General features: G+C 50.1%; 1 protein-coding gene across 19 annotated transcripts in view; it reads right to left on the bottom strand.

The window, feature by feature from the left end:
* SLIT3 (slit guidance ligand 3) overlaps positions 1 to 15,770 on the bottom strand; it is a 914,676-nt gene that overhangs the window by 158,022 nt on the left and 740,884 nt on the right. For all 19 annotated transcript variants that reach the window (XM_085001790.1, XM_085001791.1, XM_085001793.1 and 16 more), the window contains one exon: positions 5,324 to 5,395. In XM_085001790.1, the coding sequence (XP_084857916.1) occupies positions 5,324 to 5,395 (72 nt within the window). The remainder of the gene's footprint in view (positions 1 to 5,323; positions 5,396 to 15,770) is intronic.

Here is a 15,770-nt window from a genome sequence, read left to right as displayed (position 1 = left end):
CAAGAGGGAGCTGCGCGTTCCTCGTCTGAGGGGAATCCCTTCTGGTTAAACTGAACTTCCTTTCCATTCACTGGGGGCGACCTAGGCATATCCAGGCGGTCCTAAAGGGTCTTCGCCAAGGTTCCCGAGGCAGGGGTTTCCAACCTCCACACGTCCTTCAAACAGAGGCCATGAGAAGTGGCGGCAGGTGAATTCTAGTCATGCTCGCTTATCACACACTGGACTTTCTGTGGCACATCTTAAATGCCCCATTCTGGATGTGTTCCTCAGCCAGCAGTATCTGGGAACTTGCAAGCCCTCTGTGTCATGCCCGTTAATACTGAGTGGCAGCCCAAAGCCATGGCCCGGGCTACCTCCGCGCCTGACATGGAGAGAGCTGAAGGGCTCTTGAGCACACTCCACTTAGTGTAAGGTCAGCATCGCTAAACATCGGCCAAGGGCAGCTAATCTGTGCTGCCTCCCTGCAGAGTCTCTCCCACGGCACGGGAGCAAGCTCTGGGCAGGCCAGATCCCATCATACCGGATGGACCAAACGAACCCCTCTCCCACCTAGAAGGTCATTTTGTTTCTACTGAAAAAAAAAAAATTGAAAACATATTTTTAAAATGATTGTCTTTAAAACTGATTAATTTCGATGGTATAATTTTCTTTTTGTAGCTCAGAGCCAATACTCTAAGGTCAAAGGCAATTTCCTAGGCTCTTGGGACCAAGATGCTGTGTCTGTCATGGGCCCCTAGCCATTCTCCCCTCTGAGTGTCAAAGCGCAGGTCCCTGTGCTCTGGAAGCCAGCCTGGCTTCCACCCGGTCTGGCCCTCCAGCAAGAGGTGCCACAGGTAGGAATGGGAAGGGGAAAAAATCCTAAGCTGGGGTGGGGGTGGGGAAGGACCTCCATTCTAAGAAGCAAAGCAAGACCTCCGTATATTTAAGAAAGACAACCACTTGTGCCAAGGACAGAGAAGGGCCTGGTGGTGGACTTGGAGCTGGTTACTTCTTCCTAAAGGACATTAAAGGGAGGAGGGAATTCCTTTTCTGCCCCGGCACTTCTTGGGACATGGCAGCATGAGTGAAAATGGTCTGTCTTCTGACCCATCAGTGAGCTGTTCAGACTGGGGAGGGGGGAGGGAGTCCATGGCCAGGAATCCACCACCAGGTATAAAGCTTGCCTGGGAAAGTGGTGGCAGTGGATCAGTTCTCGGTGACAAGGCAGAGCAGAGGTGGGTTGCAGTGGCACAGGCTGAAGTGCCAGAGTTCTGTGTGTGTGCCTTTTAATGAGTTTGGTTGTTGCTTTTTTTTTTTTTTTTTTTTTTTTTTCAATTTGTTTTTCCTTCTTACAGCCACACCTGCAGCTTGCGGAAGTTACCAGGTTAGGGGTTGAACTGGAGCTGGAACTGCTGGCCTAAACCGCAGCCACAGCAACACCAGAACTGAACTGAACCGCATCTGTGACCTATGCTATAGCTTGCAGCAAAACTGGATCATTAACCCACTAAGCGAGGCCAGGGATCAAACCTGCATCCTCATGGATACTAGTCAGGTTCTTAACCCACTGAGCCACAGTGGGAACTCTGGGTTTGGCTTGTATTAGGAAAGGCAGTTGCTCTCCTTGGAACTCAGACAGAGAAACTAAGGAAATGAGGTGAATCAATGCAAACAAATTCCCATCCGTTCCAATCAGGGGTAAGAGATCAATAGAATAACAAAAATGAGGCTTAGGTAAGTCAGATCCTTGAGCTGATTAATTTCTGGGATAATCAGAGTGTCAGAGGTTTTCCTTTTGGAAGATTGTATTAGGTTGGTTCTTGCTTAATCCTCGCTGGCCAGCCCCAAGCCAGCTCTCTTCTTAACCGGCTACCAAAGTCCCTTATCCTTTTGTCTGCTTCTGTGGGAATGTCTCCTCTCCCAAGTAGGACCGTAGAAAGAAAAGAGGTCACCCAAACTGCCTTTAAAGCCATGAGAAGGCTCTTGTCAAAAGCCCAGGGTGGAGGACAGGCTCAGGGCTCCCCTCCTGGAATTCACCCAGCAGAAAGGCTGCAGAGTGGAACTGGGCAGTCTTTCAAGTTGCCCTTTGCATCCTCTTTGGGAGACCGCTTTGAGCAGCATCACCCCAACCACGGATATTAAAAAAAAAAGAAGCACGATGAACTTGCAACTTGAGCCCAGACACTGCCAGGAGTAATGCTAATTTTCCTGAGCAATTTCTTCTTTTAGTTACTTTCGAGAGCTTTGATGATGGCAATGACATGGGAGAGGGTTGGCCTCCAGTGGCCCTTCCGCCACGCGGAAGCTCTGGTCTCCCCGGCCTCAGCTCACCTGATGCTCTTCTGCTTTTGCACCCACTGAATGGGATGAATTCACGTTCTGATGTCCAAGTACTGGAATCTGACTTTGACCATGGGTGGTGATGTAACCCTGGGCCTCAGTGTTCCCATCTATAAAATGGGGACGCTAGTGGTGCCTCCCACCTAGAGCCATTGTGAGGACTGAAACACTTCATGAAAAGGGCTCAGTGTGCCTGGGACATCATAAACCACCGAAGAAATGTCTGCTATCACGATTATTCTTTCTGTGAGGAGACTAGCTCCAGGCTCACGTCTCTTCCCAAGCCCCAGGCCCTGCCTGTTCAAAGCCATCATCTCCTCCTTAAACACCGAAGCACCAAGGTGGCTGGTGGTTCCTGTCCGTTGTTCTGCAGTCTTGCTGATGGAAACACCATATTGCATGTTGGCCAAACCACCTTTACAGGAGATAAGGTGAATGAATACAAATGCCAATTTGTAAAAGGTGCCTTTTAGCCACAGACGCTAAATTAAATTTCCAGCAAATCCTTTTAGAGAGGGTCAGTGTTCATTTTCTATAAAATGTGGTTTTCTGAATTCAATATAAAAGCTTTCCTTTAGAAATCCCATTTATGACTTCCTTCCTCTCTCCTCTTTCCCCCTCCCCAGCACCCGTCCCCAGCTCCCCCCTTTCCCACCACACTTTAATTACAGGGAAGGGGGATTAGGCAGCTCAGGTCTCTGGGGAGTTCGCTACGGAGCCATCTCTGAAATTAAACTAAAGGGAAAATGGCAGCAGGCAGCGAGCAAAGAGAACAGATGAGACTGATTGATTGATCTGAACTCATCAGATGCGTGTTCAAGACCACAGGGAAGTATGACGCCAGAACCAAGGAGGAAAACCTCCCCTGCCCCCTTCCCCCACCCCTACAGCACCCAAACGAAGCGCCCGAGGTCCAGACCTTGCTGGCTCCCTGCCTCCTAGGAACCCGGCCCAGCTCTGCCATTGGTGCTTTGAAACGGAAAGTAACAGCAGGGGCAGGAGAAAGGACAGAGGAGCAGCCCGTGGAAGCTGGACCGCTGATCCCCACAGGTGAGAGCCATATTTCTATGATTCAAGCTGCTCATCTGGGGAGAAGCGGGCCGGGAACCCTGAGGTGTGCCTCTGGCTTCTTGGCCAGGAGCCCTGGGCCCCCGCTCTCCTCTGGAGCTCATTCTCGATATACTGTGGATTTTGAAGAGGCCTTTGAAAGCCAAATAGTTTCTCCTTAAAACTCCATTTCTGCACCAGCCCCCCTTTTGTTCTTTTTAGGGGCGCACCCATGGCATATGGAGGTTCCCTGGCTAGGGGTCGAATCGGAGCTACAGGTGCCAGCCTACACCATAGCCACAGCAATGTGGGATCTGAGATGAATCTGCGACCTATGCCACAGGGCACAGCAATGCCAGATCCCTAACCCACTGAGCGAGGCCAGGATCGAACCCGCATCCTCCTGGCTACGAGTCGTGTTCTTAACCTGCTGAGCCACACACCAGGAACTTCTGCACCAGCTCCTTTTAAAAGGGAAGGAAGGGGACAGAATTTCCTGGCTGAATTCTGCTATCCCACGAGGGACCAAAGAAAGAAACAGGGCACAGGATGGAAGCTGAGCTCAGGTCCTCTCTACATAATAACTGCTGTTTGTTGAGTGGACATTGTGACCTGGCACCTTACTCGTGAGTGCATTTCATCCCCACAGCAACTCTGAGGCAAGCACTTCTCATTTCACTGTTTGCAAAGAAGAGACAGGTGAAGAAACTTGCCCGGAGGAAGCGGCAGAGCTCACATCTGAACTCAGGTCTGCCTGACTCCCTGCTGTTAGGTTGCTCAGTATTGTCTCCTTAGAAACTGCTTCTTGAGCTTCGTTTCATTCCTCCCTGAGATAAGGTGTTTTCTCACTAAGGTCGGGATTCTCCAATCCTATGAGTATCGAAATCTTCCAGAGGGCTGGTTACACACGATGGCTGGGCTCCCCCACCCCAAGATTCTGATGCTCTGGGTCTGAAGCGGGACCTGAAATTTTGCTTTTCAACAAGTTCCAGGCGGTGTGGACACTACTGGTCCAGGGCACCCCACTTGCTAAGGATTTTGACATCTCCGTGGATTCCATGTGGTACAGGGGCCAGAGATAAGCTGGCTGCTTGGTATTTTGAGTCCAGATTTCTGGATACACAGGATGATGATTTTACTAATGATCATATAACAATCAGTACAATGCATTATCTACGATGTGCCAGGCACTTTCCCCCTGGGGGCTGACGCGCCTCTACCACTGTGATGTGAACGCCACTGAGGCTCCACCAACACAAGAAAAGCATCACGTGTGAACTTTTGAAAAGGCCCAGCAGAAGAACTTATAAAGGGGTTTCTGGCTGAGAGTAGAGAGCAACTTCCCACGTCATAAAGGCACTAGACTGGCTCTTAGTACGGGGGGATTTTCCTCCTGAGTATATTCTTTGGAAGGCTTGAGCCCACCCATTAAAGATCAAAGAACTGAATTCCTGCATTCTAATATTGGAATATCATCCAGGATGCAAGGGAGCAGGAAGTGTGATGGGTGGGGGCTGGGAGGATGGGAAGAAGCACCTCTCTTCCATGGTCAGTCCCCAGAGGGGAAAACGACCATAACCCCTGGCAATACGATAGAACCGCCAATGGTCCAGGTCATGTGCTAAACGAATGATGAATCATCATATCCCGGTTTCATAGGTAACACCAATAAACCCTTCCATCCAGATGGAAAGCACAAAGACGACTTCCACAGTCCCGGGAGAGTCTCAGCGTGAAGAGCAATGAGCCTGCCTGCAGCAGAATGATGGTTCAGGACAGCGGATGGTACCCTGACCCTCCCCCGCATCTGCCCCGGCTCACCAACACATCCCTCAGGCAACAGAGGGAGGAGGATGCATTTGGATGCAGGAAGCTACAGTAGTGAGGTTTTGCAAGCAGCTTAGAGGGATGCTCTGTGGGCTGCCTAAGGTGGGGAGCAGGTGGGAGATGTACTCACAGGGTTCGAATCTTCGGCATGTGGTTGAAGCTGGTGACCAGGATGCGGCTGATGTTGTTGTTATTGAGGGTGCTGCAGAGAGAGAGGCATGACAGGTCAACAAGGGAGCCGTGCAGGGGCATCCTGACACCTACAGCGGGTGGGGAGGGATGGATGCGATGGCCAGGGGGACCACTCATCAATAGCCACGGGTCAGCTGGTGCAGCAGCTAGAGACAAGCGGACGGATCTCCAGATGATAGGAGAATCCCTGAGTCCTTTTTACAGGTGGGTCCCTTTTCCTCTCTGCTGCTGTCTCAGTACTTACCTACCTGGAACAATAAAGTTGCTCTTATGGAATCCTAGTGCTGAGTGCTTCATTACAACCTTGCGAATTCTCACAACTACAATGCCAGTTACAGTTACATATTCTTTCTTTTTTTGTGTGGCACCCACAGCATATGAGCATATGGAAGTTCCGGGAGCCAGGGATCAAATGGGAGTAACGGATGAGACTCTACCCCACAGCTGCAGCAATACCAGATCCTCAACCCACTGTACCACAGTGGGAACTCCACAGTCATCTTTAGAGAGAAAGAAACGGACCCACAATATCTTGCTTAGTCACACACAACCCCAGAGGGCAGGCATCATCCTCATGTTACAGATGAGGAGGCTGAGCTTCGCAGAAGTTAAATCACTTTTCCAGGGACTTAGAGCTGTCAAGGTGTGGAGGCGATGGGCTTTGAACCCAACACTATCTTCCTCCAAACTCCTTCCTCTGCCCATTACACACACTGCCTCACACAGGACGCTAGGTGGACAGGCTACTTCAGGAATACTTTCCATGCATCTTCTGACCCTTCCAGCTCATCTTGTCTTAAGTGCGTCTGTGAACTCTGTGAGGACAGGGATTAAGACTCCTCTTTCTTTGGCCACCCGTGACCATGGATGGGGTCTCCTCCAGGGAGCATCGCTACAGACTGGTACCTTCGTACCGAGAAAAGGGAAGAGAAAGATGTGAGCTCCAAAAGCGGACCAAAATGAAATCAGGCTGCACCTAGACTGAACTCAGCCTGTAGGTAGGCACAGCCCTGGGCTGACCCATCTAGAAGGACCCGTATGGATGCCCAGGGCAAGCATGGCAGCCAAGGAGGCCATCTGCAAGAGGGGAAAATGTGACGAAGCAGGAGGTCCTCTCTGGGCGGGTTAGATCAGTGACTACATTTGTGGCAAGGCCAGGCCGAGGTCTCCTCCGTCTGACCCACACCTGCCTCTCGGGCATCCCAAAGAGCGAGAGTCGGATGCTATGCTTGGTACATTCCTGCATGATGGCCACTTGCTCCTGTGCCCTCCCTTACCCGTGTGCTCCTCCAGGGCCACATTGGACACCCCCTTCTCCACCCCACTCCTCTTACGCTGTCACGGGCCAGCCAGCCCCCGGCCCAGGAAGCAGCCTTTCTTGGGAAGCCTTCACTGGTTAAGCAGATTATTTTGCCCTTGGCTCTTGGGAAACACACCGTGTTCCTCTCAAAACACCCTCTAACATTTTCCATCATGTGCATCACCACTATTCCGTAACCTGGTCCATCCACGGTTCACAGTGTGCAAACTTAGATGCCCTGGTTGTATAGTCTCGGGCAAGATATCAGCACCGCTTATCCACAGGTTCTTTGTTGGCAGAAGGAGGCAGGCAGTGGTACCCACCTCCCAGGCTGGTTAAAGGTTTAGCAGCACATGCTCAGTAAGTGGAGGCTGCCACGTTACTGACACTGGTGGAGAGCGTGTCGACCTGTCCTGGTCATGCCTGTTCCCCTCTCCCAACCCCAACCCAAAGGAAATACAACCAGAGCTTTGTTCAACACGTAGTGGTCCCCAGACCCACCCCACCCAAGGGGCCCTGCACAGATTTCTTCTCTCGCTGAGACCCTAGTCCACAGCAGGATTCCAGGGATCGCATCCCCCCACCCCTCCAGGCCAGGGGGAACTCGCCTTATCCAAGGGCACAGGAACTAATTCTTTCTCCTACCTGTTCCTGCATTTATTCAGTACCCACCCCTTGTCTGGCATTATTTTATTTTTTATTTTTGGCTTTTTTTTTTTTTTTTAGGGCCACACCCACAGCATATGGGAGTTCCCAGGCTAGGGGTTGCGTTGGAGCGGTAGCTGCTGTCCTGTGAAACAGCCACAGCCACAGCAACACCAGACCTGAGCCGCATCTGTGACCGACACCACAGCTCAGGGCAACGCTGGATCCTTAACCCACTGAGCGAGGCCAGGGATCGAACCCTGCGTCCTTATGGATGCTAGTCAGATTCGTTTCCGCTGAGCCATGACAGGAACTCCCTGTCTGGCATTATTTTAGGCCTAAAGTGTGATAAAAAGGAATGAACCACATTTGCATTGCCTGCCTGCTTCTGCCCACTCTGCAGCTTTACTGTATGAACGCATCAGTTCAGATACTCAGCATTTTAGGAAGTTGCATCTACATAGCTGTTTTGTTTCATGTGGTTTATCGCGCGCGCGCGCGCGTGTGTGTGTGAATCCATCCTACCTCCATCCACCCAGGAAGTGTTCAAAATGTCATCAGAGCGGAGGAATGTGTCACTCCCATCGGACCGGGCTCTCCTGACTCGGGAGTGAGGACAGTGTCCCGCCCCCACCCCTTCTCCATCAGACGGGGGAGGCCTCCAGGGCAGAACCAACCCCTTCCCTTCATCTCCAGCCCATCCCAGCATTCTAGCCTAAGCAGGTGGACAGTTAGGGTCATTGATTCACTACCAGACAAAAACCTGTGCACTCCCCTCAGCTCTCAGACGCCAAGAGCATGAAGGCTTTGCAGAAAAGAGGCTTCCTTCCAAACACGCCCAGCCACTCGACATCAGGCTGAGTTCACAGCCAGCCCTGATTTAGCTGAATATACAGGGCAGTTATACGCAGGGCCTGGATTGTAACTGCATCTGGCAGCAGGCCGGCAGTGATGACTTATTAACGTATTACTACCCTGATATTTAAATGTGAGCCGTAATGAGGGTTATAAAACATTTACGATAATAGCAATTATTCCAGAACCAAAATGACTAAACATAGTATTCAGACTTCCATGATTTGCTGTGTGGGGATGGCCAGCCCAGGAACCCCAGAGGGTTGGGGACCTCTTGGACGCCAAGCTCCATGGCAGCTACAGGTTCCACTTCCCTAATAAACACAGATTTATTTGATTTTCAATCTTGGCAGCTTTTGCCCAGGCAGGAAGCACTGGGCCCTCACTGGTTCTTGTGCCCTGGCCCAAGCAGCTGGCATTTGATGGTGTCACTGTCATAAGCCCGATGTGGTGAGCCTGGCTACCAAGGCCAAGACCTGGTTTGGACTCTGCCTCTGCCACTTCGGGCCTGTGCCACCACGAGGAAGTTGTCTTGATCTTATTAGGTTTCTTCCTCTGTAATGTGGGGAACAGCAGCCCTGATCTCACAGAGCTTCCCTGGTGATGAAATGAGATGAGGCTAATAACTGCCCACATTAACCGAGAGCTGATTGTACACCAGGCAGGCACTGGGCTGAGGCTTCTATTTGCACCTTCTCATTTATTTTTTAATTTTACTTTTACTTTTTGTCTTTTTAGGGCCACACCTGTGGCATAAGGAAGGTCCCAGGCTAGGGGTCGAATCAGAGCTGCAGCTGCAGGGCTACACCACAGCCATGGCCAGGCCAGATCGGAGCCCCATCTGGCCTGGCCTAAGCCGCAGCTTGCTGCAACACCAGATCCTTAATCCACTGAGCAAGGCCAGGGATCAAACCCATATCCTCACGGACACTATGTCAGGTTCTTAACCCACTGAGCCACAACGGGAACTCCCACCTTATTTAATTCCACCACCTGATGGGCCAGGCACCTTTTTATCATCTCCATTCCATGCACAAAGCAAGTCCCGGAGGTACAGTGACTTGAATCCAAACAAGCCTGACTCCAGAACTGATGCCTGTCTCGGTTGTCACCTGCTGCTAAAACAGACTACCACACACTCTGTGGTTGAAGGCAAACACACATTTATTCTCCTACAGGTTGGAGACCGGAAGTCTGAAATGGGTTTGTGGGACTGCGTTGCTTCTGGAGGCATCCGCAGGAGAACTCATTTCCTTGTCTTTTGCAGCTGTCTCTTTCCTGGGCTTCTGGCCCCATCCTTGTGTCCCTCTCACCTCCCGCTTCTGTCATTACCTTTCCTACTGTTCACTGGACTCTCCTGCCTCCCATTTATGAAGACCCGTGTGAAGCCACTTAGAGCCTAACTGGATAACCCACAATCATTTCCCATCTCAGGATTCTTCTTTTTTAAAATAATGATTTTTATTTTTTCCATTATAGCTGGTTTCCAGGGTTCTGTCAATTTTCTGCTACACAGCAAGGGGACCCAGTCACACATCCATGTATGCATTCTTTTTTCTCACATTATCACGCTCCATCACAAGGGACCAGACAGAGTTCCCAGGGCTACACAGCAGGATCCCATGGCTTATCCATTCCAAAGGCAATAGTTTGCATCTACTAACCCCAAACCCCCAGTCCACCCCACTCCCTCCCGCTTCCCCTCGGCAACCACAAGTCTGTTCCCCAAGTCCATGAGTTTCTTTTCTGTGGAAAGATTTATTTGTGCCATATATTAGATTCCAGATACAAGTGATATCATATGGTATTTCTCTTTCTGACGGACGTCCCTTAGAATGTGCGTCTCTAGTTCCATCCAGGTTGCTGCAAATGGCATGATTTTGTTCTTTGTTATAGCTGCCCATCTCAGGATTCTTCATCCTACCTGCCAAGTTCCCTTTGCCACATAAGCTTACGATTCAGAAGGGCCCGGAATGAGCACACAGACCTCGTTGGGGGGACACTATACAGCTGATCCTCTTGCCTTTGAAACATGGAAAGCAGCCTTGCGAGCATACGGCCCGGCTTGCAGGCAATGATCAGTAATGACTCGCTGTTATGACTGTAGCTTGTGTTTGTTTATCCTTTATGGTTTACGACACACTTTCACATTCATCTTATTTGGTACTTGAAGCGCTCTGAGGTTGAAATTATTATCCTCATTTTATAGATGAGTAATTTGAGGCCATAAGGGTAGCACATGAGCTGTTCTGTCTTTATACCACAATTTCTCCCAACTTGCCCACTGCCTCCTTGTTCTCGGAGCATGGTTGTTATTCTCACAGAGATACTCTCTGTCATCTCCACTCAGGGATCCAGGGCTGGAAATACGTGCACAAGCCTCCTATGGCCTCTTGGTCTAGAAACTTGCTTAAAAATTCACCAGCAGAAAAAACCCCAATGGTGTGGTCTGAGTGATGGCCCACTTCCGCCCCATCACATGGCTGGCCAAGCCTAAGCTACAGGGACCACATCAACCTCATCTTATTATTATTATTTTTTTAAGCCCACACCTGTGGCATACAGAAGTTCCTAGGCAAGAGGTTGAATAGGAGCTGCAGCTGCCAGCCTACACCGCAGCCACAGCAACGCAGGATCCCAGCCGTGTCTTCGACCTATACCACAGCTCACAGCAACGCCAGATCCTTAACCCACTGAGTGGACCCAGGCATTGAACCCATGTCCTCATGGATACTATTTGGGTTCATCACCACTGAGCCACAATGAGAACCCCAACCTTATCTTGTTTATCTCCCTCTCTAGGAAGAGTTTTCCTAGTTCCAAAATCTAGCTTCAATGTCACTGCTCTGTTCCTTTGGAGATATTTTGAGAAAATATGGTTTACCCCAAGTAACCCAGGTTGGAAGGCTTTTTTCCCCCCCAAGGAAATGCTCTCAGTTTAGCATTTTCCATTAGGATTTAAGCTCAAGTTCAGGGTTGCATTAATTCTATGAAACTTCAGAGCTGTTCTGGCCTCCGCCTTTTTGCACCATGGCAAGCTACGGAATGGGCATTTCTGCATGAACTGGAAATTAAGGCAATTTCTCCCCCCACCCCCCATGGGATTTAAAAGATAGTCAGTCCATCCATCCACCTCCATTTCTCTGAGCCCCAACCCACCTCTGTATTTCTGTTGAGACTAACCTGTATTCTGCCTAGTTACTCTTCTCTTTTGCCATAACTGGAGCATAAACACCCAATGAAAAGGGATCATTTCCCACATTATAAAATCATCTGTTTGGACAATCATCTGTTTGGACAAATCATTCACTTCCACCAATGGACCTCCACACTCTCTTGCTTGTGAGCACTGGAAAGGAGGCATTAAATGTCTTTCCAGGGCACTGGGAGATTTGTGCACTGACTATTCCTCCCCTAATGGCCAAACTGAGCTCTGGTGCCCTGAAAAAGTGGGTGTTTCCGTGCTTCTCAGCTAAATCCTGGGCGACCGAGGCAGGACAAGGCCTCCTAGTCATGACGGATGTGTGAAGTAGAGGAACACAGAGCAGCCTGTTCCAGGGCTGGCTAACTACTGCCCACAGGCCAAAGCCCATTCATCCAATGCAGCCTGTTTTCGTGAACACACTTCCCCCATTTGTTTGTGTACTGTCTACAGCTGCTTCCACGTTACAGTGGCTGAGTAGTTGCAACAGAGACCATATGGCCTGAGAGCCTAAAATACTTACTAACTGGTTTTTTATAAACAATGTTTGCTGCCTCCTGGCTGCTCTAGAATGGGGCAGTTCCGGTCCGGCCTTTGCCAGCGATGAGCTGTGATATGCTGGGTGAATCAATTGTGTAACTGCTAGGGAAGAGGGCGGGGGGATTAGGACAGTTGCCTTCAAAAGTTAAATAGAGAAACTAAAAAGCATTGGCAGGAAGGCCCACATGGCAAAGTGGTAGGGCTGGGACTCAAAACAGGTGGTCTCGGAGTTCCTGTCATGGCTCGGTGGTTAACAAATCCAACTAGTATCCATAGAGATGTAGGTTTGATCCCTGGCCCCGCTCAGCAGGTTAAAGATCCGGCATTGCCGGATACCCAACTAGTATCTATGGGAAGGTAGGTTTGACCCCTAGCCTGGGAACCTCCCTATGTCACAGGTGCAGCCCTAAAAAGACAAAAAAAAAAAAAAGGAGGTGGTCTCCTCTGGAACTCACACTTCTGACTCCCAGCCCAGGCTCCCACCTGGGCAGCTGGGTCACACTGATCCCAGAACCTGCAACGCTGGGCTGGAATCCAAGCCTAGAAGGCCCTGTTCCAGAAACAGGGCAGGAGAATCCATCTCGGAGTGGGTGGGAATGAACGTGGGCAGTGGGTCTCAAAGTGTGGTCCCCAGACCTGCAGCATCACCTGGGAACTTGTTAGAAATGCACGGTTTCAGGCCCCGCCTGGCTCTCATGAAGCAGGAACTCCAGCTTTGTGTGTTTCAATGAATGAAAGGGCTCCCATGCAAATTCAAGCTGGAGAACTCCTGAGAGAGGGAAATGGCCAAAGACAGGGCCTCTACCTGAGTGTGCAGGCAGCACACCGCTGCCTCTGGGCCTGAAGGCTTCATGTGTGGAGGACACGAGCAGTTTGGTCTCTTTTCTGTGTAGGATGAGGCCCAAGTTCTGAAATAGTATGCAGCCCTCTGTGGAGGTGGCTGTAATCCCTCTTGGACAGGCCTGACTTGATTTCTGCCCCTGGCTCCCCACTGATCTCTGCCGAGTGCTAAAGTATGGCCCTGCTGGCATTGCTCAAGAGAGCCATCCTGGATCTGGAGGAGCGAAGTCCAGCTGCAGCCATGCCACCCTGGCAACCTTAATAAGGCTGACATTTCCCTCTGTCTCCTCCGATTAGGTCATCACTTTATCACGCTGTGCTTTCCTGGCTCTGGGTATAATCTGCGTGTTGTGTGTCCATAACACTATGTAATTGGCTCTAATGCAGCAATATTATCTGCGAGCATGTATCACATAATTGCAAAGCCAGGCATCCACAGTAAGTGCCACTGTGGTCTTCCTCTGTGCCAAGCTTCCCGAGGTGCTCTTGGAACCCCCCTCTTCCCCTCCATACAGGTGGGGATCCAGACACCTTGATTCAGAGAGATCCTCTTAGTAGACTGGCCCAATCATCCCATCTCAAGGCAGGCTGACTCTTCTTTAAGTCTAGATAAATATGGTAGTTCCCTTCTTCAGGGTCCCGGGGAAGGAGACTGTTGGTGGATCCTCAGCAGCCATGGCAATGGGATATTATTCTCTTCTATTCTATTTTATTTTATTTTACTTTATTTTATTTTTGTCTTTTTAGAGCTGCACCTGCGGCATATGGAAGTTCCCAGGCTAGGGGTCGAATTGGAGCTATAGATGCTGGCCTGTATCAGCCACGGTAACATCAGATCTAAGTCGTATCTTTGACCTACACCACAGCTCACAGCAACACCGATCCTTAACCCACTGAGCAAAGCCAGGGATCGATCCTGTGTCCTCTTGGATCCCAGTCAGATTCGTTTCTGCTGAGCCACAATGGGAACTCCAGGATGTCTTTTTAAAGTGAACCTGACTTGGACTTAAAACTTGAGAGCCCAATGGCCAGCATGCTGAGCCAGGAAGATGTTAGCACCTCAACAGTGCCTATATTGAATTCATAGGAGTGGGCACCACCCAAGCAGGCAGAATCATTTCCTAAAGAGCAGCTAAGTGCAAACACTGTGGCTGGACCGTGTGGGAACTACCTAGACTGGTGGCACAGGGCATGAAAAGCACCGGAGGATTCTGGTAGCACGTGGAGCTCAACGGGAGGGTCTCAGGGACTCACTTGTCCCTCTCTCTCTTCCTGACTCAGTTAGGGAGGGAGGAATGAAATGGAAGGCACTTCAGATCTTTCAGGTGTCTGCTCTCTTTGGCTCGCATGTCAAATCAGGACTGGCTTGTCTTGGTCTTGTTGGGAGACTGATGATTGGCAGCCATCATGGTGCCAGGAATCAATCATGGTACCTACTACGACGACCAAGCCCCTTTGCATGCTCCTGGGCATGTGAAAGCAGTCGGCTAGCTCGGCCCATCAGAATGTGTGTAAGCAGCATCTCTGGGGATTTGGCCATGGGAGAGCACACACTAAATGCCACTGGGCCCACCGAGCTTGAGAGAGGCATCCCCAAGCCTCTTTTCCTAGACCAGGGTCCCTCCCAACTGCGCTGAGTCAGTCATTTTTGGATGATGCTCCCTGATGCTTTCCTTCCTATCAAGGCTGAATGTGCCTTTCTTACCCAGCTATGCCCTGCTCTGATTTGGCTGGTGGTTCTAGGAAACTCTGAAAGTCAAGAAGAATAACGTACAATAATGCATCCTCCGAGAAACCTAAACTGAATGTTATAGGTTCTCCCATGAACTCTCTCTTTTCCCCTAAGGAACTGGACTAATAAGAGATGGCACTTCGAGATGAGCTGCCAAGACCTTCCAATAAAGATGGCCATATAGTAACAACAATAATACTGATGCTATTGATTACGCTTTTGCTATGTGCACGTATCTCATTTAATTCTCCCAACAACTCTGAGATACTCTTGCCATTTCCATTTGGATCCTAAAGAGATCAGCAAATTCAGCCCTGATCACATGACTCTACTATAGTTGTGGAACCAATATTCAAATCCAGGAAAGTGTGACACCAGGGCCCATTACACAAAACTGCCTTTACAGGATTGTCTTCGACAGATGTCGGCCGTCCAATTTCCCTGCTGTCCCAAGGTGGAGGTGAATCTTATATGTTAGAGCTAGACTTGGCCCCCCGGCTTTGATGTGGCAGGGGCCCTGGTGTTGGCCTTGCTGTCAAGGCTGCTCAAAGTAAGAGCATCACCGACCCTCCTCTTGACCAAGGAACAGAGACACCTCGGGGAGTGGCAGAGGACAGGGCAACTGTGGCTCCACACCTTCCGAGGTCCAGGTTTGGCCGACGGGGTGCAGTGTTGCCCAAAGCCGCCCTGACGGTCGGATTGGCTGATTGGGGTGTTTTCTGAAAGAACTTAAGCGTCCAGATGTGCTCCCTAACCAAGCTCATCTTTTGCCTGTTTGGAGCAGACCGTGAGACTCCGAGGTCAGGCGGGGCCGGAAGGATGAGAGATGGAGGGAGAGAGGATGGAGAGGAGGGTGGGCGCCATCTTGCTGATGGTACCTGCCCTCCTGGACCATCCCGGGTGCTGTGTGTTACTGATTTCCTTCATCTCCCTGCGGACCGTTTAAATTAAAGCTCATAACCATTGTGTGGGCATATAATGAAAACAACTGATGCTGCACTGATTAGTCCATTACTCTCAACTGTTAGAAAACATAATGACCTCACAAGGGGCCTTATTCACTGACGTATAGCAGTCGGGCTCTCATTTGACACCTCAAATTAGCAGCCAAAGCAATAACAGCTGGGGTTTTTGTCTCAATATTTGTACCCGACTCGAGAGTGATTTGGCACTGAGCGAGCGTTATTTTTAAACACAGAGCTCTCACCGCCAAGCAACATTTTAAATGGTCTCCAGGTGTCATGTAAAACCTACAGAAATAAATAAAAACA

The sequence above is a fragment of the Sus scrofa genome, chromosome 16, assembly GCF_054392235.1.
Source record: "Sus scrofa isolate SSC_HxYL_T2T_F1_AM1 chromosome 16, Sscrofa_HxYL_maternal_Yorkshire_Landrace_v2.0, whole genome shotgun sequence".
Taxonomy (NCBI): Eukaryota; Metazoa; Chordata; class Mammalia; order Artiodactyla; family Suidae; genus Sus; species Sus scrofa.
This window is presented reverse-complemented; position numbering and strand designations above follow the sequence as displayed.